Source organism: Punica granatum, chromosome 8 (genome assembly GCF_007655135.1).
Source record: "Punica granatum isolate Tunisia-2019 chromosome 8, ASM765513v2, whole genome shotgun sequence".
Classification (NCBI taxonomy): domain Eukaryota; kingdom Viridiplantae; phylum Streptophyta; class Magnoliopsida; order Myrtales; family Lythraceae; genus Punica; species Punica granatum.
The window spans coordinates 13,829,556-13,841,310 of NC_045134.1; the positions used below are offsets into that span (position 1 = coordinate 13,829,556).

Below are 11,755 nucleotides of genomic sequence, written 5' to 3' on the forward strand. Positions count from 1 at the left end.
CCACCATTGACCAATTTAAGTGCGATAATATTGCTTTATAACTCGCCTTTAAATTAAGGAGCCACCGAGTCCAATGGACATTATTCACCCAAATAGGTGAGAGGTGAATCATGGTGAGTATTGGGAAGCTACAATTGAATTAAATCGCAAAAATTTGTTTGCCTTTATAAATGTAGGGCTTGTCACATACTCTCAACCCACAATGATGAGTATACAAAAGTAAGCATAGTTGATACTGTTACACGATAGAATATAAGAGAGAATTCTAGGATAAATTTTCGAGTAACTATCAGAAGAGACATTTGAGTTGTGGAAAGAGGGTATGCTCCATTTGTGATCATATTCCAATAGTGACTCCAATCAGCTTGGTGATTCAATAAATTTCTCGATCATTTCGCATGTTGGTTTAGTATGTTAATTTCGACCCTGACCCGAGTTTTATTTATGACTAGTCGTAAAAGGCTTGTGAGTTAAAATGGACTTATATATAGGCATGTATAGTTTGAACTTCGGACATCCAAATTCTGGAAGAAAATAAAATAATAAGTCTTGAAGAAAAATCGAATATGTAATACTAGATCATCAATAATTGATAAATGAATAATATGGGTTCAATCATTGCCATTCTAGATAAAACCTATTCTTCTAAAAAAATAAAAAACCGCAATTACAAAGAGTGAATCATCACTTGCTATGTAATTAGTCTGCACATATACATGCTGATAATGCGTGAGTCTTGTAGGGCAGAACGACAGTCTACGAGGATTTCTATGTTTTATTGGAATGCTATAAATGCAGTCCCATACACTGCGCTTGATACGTGAAAAAATTAAATTAAATTTATTTAATATTTATGGAGAAATTTTTAGTTTATCAAGATAATTTTTTCATTATTGTTTTTAATATTTATTCATGGTTTAATAAGTTCTTATTCTAAAAAAAATTTAATATTTATTCGGGAATTGAGAAGTTTGTTTATAGTACGAAAAGTAAAGGAGAATCCATATGTTTATTACGCATTAAACATTTTAGTGTAAGTGACTAATTTTATTTTCAAAGAAAAACTAATAAGTTTTAATTTTATTAACGAGGAAATGTTTCAAATATAAAGATTTTTAAAAATTGTCTGCCTCGATAAACAAAAAATATTTTAAATAAATTTCATTAATAGGCTTTTTGTTCTTATTTCATTTTATAGTTGCAGCAGTTAAATATGTATATATTGAACGTTGATAATATACTAACGTAGAATTTCTGTGCACTAATATATAATAATTTGCTTCTTATAATTTAAAGAAAATAAACAAATACATTTTTTATTATTTAATAATGATTTGTACGGCATGAAAATAATTTATTATAATATCGATTAAAAAATGATATGGTAATTGGAAATACAAATTTGTATTCTTGTCAAAGCATATTCATAGCATTAATCACTTGATAAAGGAATTACTCATATGTTTCTCATAATTGTATTTTTGTCATATGTCATTACAGTTTCTAAACGAAGATCATGCAGAAAACTTTCAGTTAGAATTTTTATTTCTAATAACATTTTAACACAAACAAACACCGCAAAAAAACTCATGTATTGCACCGGCAAAGGCGCTTTTTTTAGTATAACGGCTAAGAATGATTATAATATCATTTTTAAATTTAAACTCTTCGAGCAGTTGAAAAGACAATCAACCCTAAGCTGAATTTTCTAGAAAAATGTTGTCATTACACTTCCTAGTGTCTTTCCAACTTTCATATAGTATAATTGATTCATCGATTTTTCAGTAGAGCCTAAGACACCATCTTCGTTTCAACGTTTTGTTGGGCTTAGTGTATCGGACTGGACATAGGTGGTTTCAGCCTTCTGGGCTACCTCGAAAGGCTCATGCCCTTAAAGAATTAGGCTTTACTTCTTTACAACATTGGGCGTCAGGAAACATGTTGTGGTAAGCCTATGCCAAAACATGTTGGGCTAAGCCCCTAGGCCTAAGAGCATTCAATTTTTTTCCCGAACATACCCCAGGACCGGGGGACTAGTAAGGGCTAACGGAAGTGGAAATAAAGGGGTGTAAGGAATTTCCATTGTTGAGAAATGAATTTGAAACTTCTTCATTTTAAGTTGATCGCAAATATCATTGCATTTGCATAACCCCCATGAGCAATTTTACATCATCATATCGCTACTTTTAAGGTGATGCTATAGCGCTTAGCACCAAAAAAAACCTCCACGGTTGTTTTATTCTTAACCGTCGGGGAAATATCAATGGCGAATCTTTATGAAAAAAATATGGGACACTTGTATGGTCATGGTCTTATATCAGGAAATTCGATGGTCAAAAATAAAATAACCATGGTGGTTATTTTTTAGATATCAATGGCCGTAAAATCTCTAATTTTTTAATAGTATTTAAAATAATCATCCATTGAGCCGTCTATACTCTATATGATTTGCGACGCCTTGGTTTCTATCTTTACATCTCATCTTTTCTTTAGATTTACTATTATATAGTCCGAACACCTCTGTCCTCCCGTTTCATTTTTCCAAATTTTATATTTAATTAACTCCAACCACAAGATTTTGGGCAATTATCAAATAACTAACGTCCACTTACTTTTTACTCATACATATTTTTTCTCTTCTCCCATTCAATTTTAACCTCTCCTCCTCTTCTCTCGTTTTACGTGTGTACCGGTGAATGATGCACCTACACTATGCACGGACGACAAAAGATAATCGGAAAGATATTCGCTTTTTGAAAGGACAATCAAACTAAATGAAGTAATTTCAAGCAAACCACGCAATAGTAAATATTTACAAAAGGGGACTTGAACTATCAGATATGCACTACTTGCATCATGTACGTGATAGTTTATATTTAAGTTTGTTTCTAATAGTCATTAACGGAAGTATAATCCGTTTTCACTGAAGGAAATTCTATTTGTGATTTTTTATTACTTTTCCTCTTTTTTCTGCAAATTATTTCAACAAATTTTTTTTAATTTAAAAAAGTTGGGAAGAAGTTACGGGAAGTTGGGAGGAGGCTATGGGAGGAGAAATGAGAAGTTACTTCATCCAAGAATAAGAAGGCCACGTTCAAGGCCATAAATTCAAGTTAAGGGAGTTTTTTCCTTATTATAGTAACAGATAATTGGAGATTCTAGAGCGGTTGGCATCAAAAATAATCACCATGATTATTTTATTTATGACCATCACTTAAAATTCTAACCAACGCGCATTTTAGATTGTTTTAGTTTAAGATTCACTCATCACAGTTTAATTATTCAAATTTTCGGCCATATACGTCTCCTTGTTGATACTCAATCTCCTCCGTGAGCAAAAATACCTATATTAGCTAATATGTGGAGTCATATAATTATAGGCAAGTATCACTCGATCTAGATATAAGGGAATTATAAATTCAAAAAAGATTATGCACGAGTTTCATTTACGTAATTTTCAAAGTCTAAATTGACCTTCTTTCCCTTGAGTTATGTAATGGACTAGTCGTACAATTAAATAAATTAGTTTCTTTATTTCCCCTATTATTTTCTGCATGTAAATATTCGTATATTATTGAGCACATACATATTGATTTGAATAACATCTACTATGTACGTACTAGCTATGATCAAGCGTCAAAAGCACGATGCTTTTGCTTGAGATCAAAAGAAGTTAATGAAACGAGATATTGATCTTGTTTTATGCTAATTAAGAGATCTCAAGAGAAATATTGATCCATCTTATTTGAGAGGTAAGCAGGTTGGTTCGATTAAGCTCAATATATATATATATATATATTATAATATTGGTAGAATTTATTGCGGCCGTTTATTGCACTGGAACTAATAAAGTAATTTTTTAAGTCCAAAAATTAAAATTAATTTTGAATTACAATTAAACCAAAAAGAAGAGAATTATAGACAAACCGAGAAGCAAGGCACCACAAAAAGTGTGTCACAAAGGTGAGATTTGTATATATGTATAGTTAGATTAACAAATTAAATAATTTTTAATTTAGTTGAAGCAGTGCAATTCGGTTCGGTTTAATATCGAAATATCAAACTGAATCCGTCTCGTTCAAGGGCGAGACCGTATGTTGACTAGAAGATACTTGGCCGAAAGTATATAGATAGTCAAAACATTGGGGATGAATCTCAAAGTAATAAAATATATGACATTTGTACGGTCATGATTGTATGTTATGGAATACGACAGTTAAGAATAAAATAATGGTGGTGGTTGTCTTTGGGTGTGAATCATTATAGCATCACCCAACAGATAATAGATAATTGATTGAAAGGTTTCAACCCTCCCTCCCTCTTTCTTTCTTTTTTTTTAATTTGTAATTAATCTATCTATATATAATATGAACTTAACTACACTATGATAAATAGAGGTAGAATAGTATGTAGGTGCCGTTTGGTTTTAGAATTTTAATCCCACTCTACTCCATTATATTCTTTCATCAATTCAATAATATAATCCCTACTTTTTTTGTCTTTTTTCTTTCACGTAATAATAAATTCTCACACATACTTTTTTCTAATCATTATTACAACCAACCGTTTAAAAATAACTTATTACATCAATATATATATTAGGTTTTATTTTGAGTTAATACAATACTTTCGATACTGATATATATATGCTAAATTTTCAATTGCTCTATCTCACGAGTTTAATTTGCTATATAATTCTTATTGTGAAGGCTCCTCGAAATTTAAAATTTTAAAACATGGATGCAATTATATTAGCCAAGTCTTCAATTCAACAAAGGTAATATCCTTTGTTATATAAATTTGTATATTAATTCTTATATAACACTTTTAACAACATATCTTATTAGTATATATATATATATATATATCAATTTTACAAAATATATAGTTGTACTCACGTATAAATACATTTGAAAAATTCGGTTATTATTAGATCTTAAATATTATAGACACTATGCAAAAGATGATAAAGTATACACATTAAGAAAATGAATGATATATATTTTGAGAAAAATAACCCGTTCATCCCATGGGCCCTAAAACTAGTCTCTTGAATAAATATCAAAATTACAGTATCATGATCAAATAAGTAATTGTACATTTCAAGAGTACATCAAAGGTTTTAATGTTGCGTTTGGTTTCATAGTAGGATTTTAAAATCAGATTTTAATTTTGAAAAGCAGTGGTATAAATGGAGTCCACCTTTGACTTTGTATGAGTTATGTTATTTTGTTATGGAAAAAAGTGGTATAAATGGGACCCACTCTTTGACTTTGTATGAGTTATTTTGTTTTGTAGTGGGTTGAGTTAAGTTAGAATTGTGATTCTAAAATAACACTATGAAACCAAAGCTATCCATGCGTGCCACTCGAGTTTTGCTAATTCTCTAATAAGTCATCCTAAAAATCTTCTACATGGCATGATAATATTCATATGATTTGTTAGTAGTAAGTATTTAGTCTTTTTCTCCTTAGTGCCTCAACTGATTTTTAAAAGTTGAAAAAGCCTCAACTAATTTGTGTACGAGTTGGGTCAACGTAGTAAAGGGTAAAAATACTTTCAATCATAGATTTTCACCATTCATTCACAACATTCAAACCTGAGATTTTGTTTAAAAGGAACAAACGCCGAATGACCCGAACCAACTCACATCGATAGTAGTATGAGTGTTTTACGTTCAATTTTTTTATTAAGTTCTTTTTTTTCTTGAGAAATTATTAGTAGAACCGTTTTAATTGACGTGCAATAGGTAATTTCATATTTTAAATATGACTCGGTAACAAAATCTAAGAACTCGTCCAAAATCGTATTCATAAATCAAAGTAATTTTTTAATGAATAAGCATTATATCTGTGACTACTTATTGTAAAAATTAATCCAACATTAGAGAAGCGTAAATTGAAAGTCAAATTGGCAATTTGATATACGTAATTTAGCCGTCCATTGCTTTACCAATAACCCTGTCACTATAGGAAATCATATCATTGATCAACAAACAAAAACATTAAGAAAAATAAAAGAGAGAGGACGTAAAGTGATTGGGCTCAAAATTTATAATAAAAAATTAACAAGTTAAGCTAAATCGAGATTAATTTATTATTTTCTTTTTATAATACTGGAAGAAAAGTCCGATGATGCGTCGATGATATCAATATGTTGGAATATTAATTTTTCTTGGTGTATGATTTATAAAAAAATAAAATAAAAAAAGAGGGGTTGAAGTACACCCTCGGGTTTGGGTAGTTTCAGCTGGCACGGCTATCCTCATAGAGTGCATGCGCGATCCACGACCAAACAGTTAGGGATCAGTTATGTCAGCATGCATGAACTCTCCCAAAATTCAAGTGATAATCTCCTGCAGGCTTTCTCCACTACACGCAAAACTCTTGCCTTAGGAGAATTATGGTTAGGCATGGGTAGCTCAAACTTAAGTCGTCAAGACAATTGACTCAAGTTTTAACCTTTAGATTGCCAGACCTTGATGGTGTTGGAATGTTAATATGAGTATAGCATAATCAATACAATGTGGCAAATCTTCATCCAAGTGAATATTAGTTTTAATCGATTGACTGAGAATATCTCGTAATAAAAAAAAAATTCCAGCTCCGAACCATCCAGTGCATTGATTGAGAAGGAAAACCAGCCACATGGCAAGGTCACGCAGTATGAATCAAATTAATGTATGCAGTTCAACTCGTGGAACTCGACCAATTAAGTAGGTTTCAAGGTCAAAATGAATCTATTCGACTACTTGTTCAATTTTTTTTTTATTGAATTAAGTATTCAAGCACTTGTTATCGATTTTGTTTACAAATTAAGTCATGTATAATTGGGGGGATAATGGCCGGATGAGCTGTGACCACCAAACCTAAGTTAGCTGATGTTCGAATATATGGTTTAGGAAACCTAAATATAATACATGGAGGCACATAATCAGCTTCTATTTGAAGAAGGTGTGGCAGCATGCACAACCCGGGATTAAGTGTTGAATGGTCCATTTTGGAGACAAATGGTGGTCCCAAATGCAAGTTCAATGATTATGATTAATTGGACTTTTATATAGAATTTTATTTATAAATTATATATATATGAAACAAACGCTGAATACATAATTAATTGTGCATCAACACGTAATCATACGCATAAACTTTATATAGAAAGGTACGTTCGAAGGAATCTTCGAATGTTGGTGGTAATACTCCCTAAATAAACGCAGTCTCTCGCATGCAAGCAAGATTGTGATTGCCCAACAACCAACGCACCACATTTCTCCCTCTCTCCCTCTCCGTGGCAGAGTATTAATAATAGATTATTAGAAATGAATAACAATAGTTCACGATTGGAGAATTTTATTCCTTATTGAACCGATTCGGTTCAAACTTATATTAATAGATCTATCTTATACCTTTTTTTTTGTTTATACTTTGTGTATAGATTTTGCGAGAAGAATTATTGCTTGGTTAGAAAAAAAAAAACTTTCTAGCTTTCTCCTATCAATTAGTGATAATAAATTTTGACAATGGAGTGTGATAATTTCACGATAATTGGAGATTAGAATTAATGCATTGGGAGGAGAAGAATTTCTCCCTTATGCTTATCCCATGTGGACTCCCCTAAAATAAGGAGCAGTAGAAAGAAAAAATAGTGCAGTGACACATATTTTTAAGGTTTCATATTCGTTTCTCGTAATTAGACTACTCGTATTCTTTTATTATGATTTTTATTTTTTCATGATAGACTCACAAATCTGTCTTATAACTAAGAAAAAAAATCATAATTATACTGATATTATGAATATTACATTTGATTTGATTTAAAATCTTAAAAGATTTTAGTAAATATCCGATTACTGTCTTTGATTATATTTGAAACCTGTAAATAAAATTCTCTTCTATCTCTACAACTGAGTGAGTGAGAACTTTATCTATCAATGACATATCGATTTCTAATAAGGGAGGTACCTAGCTACTCTCACCTATAGATAGAGAGCGTATGCGTATTCTTGGTGAATACGGTGTCCTTAAAGCAGGCTCCCTCTTGGAACTTCAAAATCCGGTGATTCAACACTTCATCGGAAGACTTTCGGTACTTTGATTTCAGTTCCATATGTTAAAATCGACCCGGACCTGAGATCTGTTCTTTATTCGGCATGCCCAAATTGATCAGAACAAGTAAGGACGTTGGTGTATTTGTACGAAGATCAACCTCAACCGTTGCGCATCATTTTGACTCCCCTTCTAATGAAATAGCTACTCGAAAAACGTATAGATATTGCACCTCGCTTAATCTGTCTAGGTGCATCTTCAGATATCAAATGCAACGCCACAATTCATCCAACATCATTCTATTATAATTAGACGAATTACTTCTTTTGAATGCCGAAGACCATGGCTGCACAGCAACAACATGAACACTTTCGTCTCGACAAAGTACATGCAATGTGAACCCAAGCACGACGAAATTTCGATTTAAGAAAGGAAAATCTTGGTATTCCAATTTACTAACAAAACTTCATATATTAATATTGCCGTAGTAGGCAGGCCCGTGCTATATTAATTTGCTAACAATGTCACTTTCCACCAAACAGGGGGAGAACTTGTCCTCCTTACCCTGGCGCAACTCCTTTCATTTTGGGACAAATAGGGGGAGAAAGACGGTACAACGGCACATTGAATGGTAAGCTTATCTATATTTTTTAATGGTCCATCCACTAAATTATTAGTATTAGTTAGCATTTAGTATGTTAATAAACACAAAATGAAATTCGGCTAAAGAAGTGAAATCAGTGCAGAAATACTTGTTCTCGACCGGTAACTTGGAGGTTATGAAGAATCCGATTGTCATCCTGCGATCGAACTCATGATGGTGAAAGAAAGCTCATAGTCTTAAAACGGTCTCATTGTTCTTGCTACAACCAAATATGAAATCTAGTTCTAGTGACATTAACTTTTTGGGGCAACAAGTGAAAAAAAATGAAAAAATAGAGCTCGAAATACAAATTATATTGAAAGCATTTCACTTTTTATAGTATCTTCGACCATTAGAATAAGCAAATTCATGGATCATAACCAGAAGTAACTCGTGACTAGGACCAAGCTGACCTCCAAACTAAATTAGACACTCATGCTCTCACAGGAAAAATAAATTCACGACTCAGAATCAGAAGAAGAGGAGGAGGAGGAAGCCCAGATTGAAGCAGAGAGCAAACGTCGAGATTTCCATCCTAAGACAAGCCTGTTGTTGGCCAATTCCTCCACTCGATACCCATCGTTGAACAGCCCCAGCAACAGCTTCGCTTGGCAATGATTGGAGAAGCTTATCTTCACCGGCGTGAACCCAACCTCAGCCAGCCACTTCCCCCACGACGATCCCCTGTCCTCGTTCCCCCAGCCCCGGTATATCCGGGCCAGCGAACCTGCTATCCTCGGCCCCAGGAAAACCCTCTCAACCAGCGCCCTGGCCTGACCCTGCATTGGGAATCCTGCCTCCAACGAGTCGTAGATGGCCGAGTAATGGTGCAATGAATCCATGAACCGGCCCACGAATCCTCCATCCCCAATGTTGGATCCAGTTTCCTCCTCGACCAAGGTCACCAGTCTCGGGTTCAATGTCTTGGCACCGGATAGGAATGAAGCAACCGAGTCGGGGGCCCGGTAGCTGAAATGGGGCAGGTGGAGCATGCAGTTGAAGATTAACGCCTCGCCTCGGACCAATTTTAAGCTGGACGGCCGAAATTTTTCATCGGAGTCTAGCCTACACTGGTGGAATGAGAAAGGCAGGCCAATTGACGTGGCAAATGCAGAAAGCCGGCGGCCCGTCTCCTGGACAGTCCCGATTGATCGCCGCCCACTGCCACCCCTCCATAGTGCCGTGATCCTTAGGTGCGGGGCGGGTGGGCCGTCCTTCCTCGACACAAGGGCCTGCATCAGAGAAGCCCATTGGATGCCCTCCATGATATCATAGTCGACCACGTGCACCCGTCTGTATAGGACGACAGCCTCCAGAATCGCTTGATTGGCCGTAAAATGCCCGAACTTCACATACGGCGACATGTCCTGCATCAGCTGGAAGGCGGCGATCACGTCGGTCTGGTGGTGGTCATCGCGGTGGGCCCCACCTGGGATTGCCACGTGGTGGTGCTTGGAGGTGGCGCCATCGAGCAACCCCTGGAGGGCACCTGCGAAGTGGGCGGCGAGCCGCTCCATGTTGGAGCCATCGGTTGGGGAAACCAACTCCTTGAGCCGAACCAATATCACCCGAGCCAGCTCGTGGCTTTTGTTGAGGCCGGTCAGGGCCTCAGCCGCAGCCATCAGGAGGTGGACCAGCCTGAGCCCCTTGAAGTCCTCACCATCATCAGCCATCATGATTTCCTCATCCACTGCCATCGAGTCGGTCGACTCCGAGTTGCAGCAGTAACCCTCTTCCATTCCCACCATGCCATCCCCCGGTCCACTCCCTTCCCCAGCCATCATCATCGACTCGATAAGGCCATGGAAGTCATCCTGGCCAACGGGGCCAGAGATCGCATCCCAGTCGACCACAGGGGACCAGTCGTTCCAGTTGTAGTCACCATCGGTCGTGGCAGTGGTCGTGCTGTACCCCGAGAAGTCGAGCTCCGGGGCATCGTGAATGGCCACTGCCATAGCCATTCAGTTGAACAGATGGATCAATTAGAAAAAAGAGAGATCACAGCAGAGCTCTAAACTTATTAATTAAGAGGGCAGAGGAGTGCTCAATCCGCAGGGGGGTCTGGCTTGTTTATATACTCTGTCAGGGTCCTAATCAGTGTTCCACTGTTGTATTAATGTCCAATGTTATTTTAATGTCTCCTGTGTTACGAGAAGTTATTGAGTGATCTTATCTCGCCACGTGACATGAGGAAGTACCAATCAAATTACATGAAATTAAGATCTTAGTGCTAATCACTCGAATAATTATCATAATTATTATTCATTAAAAAATTCTTATTAATTCTTTCTCTTCACCGTATATATTATATTGTTCTCTTCGCGATCGCTGTACTTTACATTGACGCCCTTGCAGTTTTCTCAATTTTTTATTTATACATATTAATTGTTCTTAGTTTCAGAACTCCAATGCATCATCAATTTCTCATTCTAAAAGACCACTTATTTATCTGTTTAGTTAAACTTGGCTATAGTTAATCGCCAATCAAAAATTGATAAGTATATAAAATGTTTCTACTCAGTATCCTGTTAGCTTGACTTTTTGAATTCTACATGGTTTAAGCACTTAATTAAGTTCAAAGAAAATAACATCATATCAGAGTGTGTTACGTGCTTATATAGTCTCACATCATGCTAAGTCCAATGTGGCACGCCTCATTTAGTCCGAACAAGCACCAAGAGGAACCTTGGCTTATAATCAGAATGAGTATTCTAAGGGCATGCAGCAAGTGATAAATAGTGTGAAAGATCACATGCCACGTGAATTCATCATCCTATCAACTCGAGCTATGAAATTAACCACTTGTAGGGTCAATGAAAATTTTATTATAGTATGCTTGTTTAAAACTCGCTATATTAGATCAGGATGTTAGCTCAATTGGATTTGGTTGATTGAAGAGCTTGATACCTACCATACATATAGGGAATTGATAAACAGTTCGATGATCCTACTCACCACGTGAAATGAAAAGGTGCCAATTATATTGCATGAATCAAAGAATGAGTGTCAACCACTCAAGTAATTGATATAATTATTCTCAATTGAACAAATTTCATTAATTTTTTCT

The 11,755-nt window shown here is 35.4% G+C and overlaps 1 protein-coding gene across 1 annotated transcript; it reads right to left on the reverse strand.

Moving 5' to 3' along the window:
- Positions 1 to 8,909: 8,909 nt before the first annotated feature.
- LOC116187891 (protein NODULATION SIGNALING PATHWAY 2) lies at positions 8,910 to 10,747 on the reverse strand. Its single transcript, XM_031516894.1, has one exon. The coding sequence runs from the start codon at positions 10,647 to 10,649 to the stop codon at positions 9,147 to 9,149; it is 1,503 nt and encodes a 500-aa protein (XP_031372754.1). The 5' UTR covers positions 10,650 to 10,747; the 3' UTR covers positions 8,910 to 9,146.
- Between the last annotated feature and the right edge of the window lie 1,008 nt (positions 10,748 to 11,755).

Excerpts from the sequence above, each read along its gene's own strand:
- LOC116187891 (XM_031516894.1), bottom strand. The coding sequence starts at position 10,649 with ATGGCTATGGCAGTGGCCATTCACGATGCCCCGGAGCTCGACTTCTCG.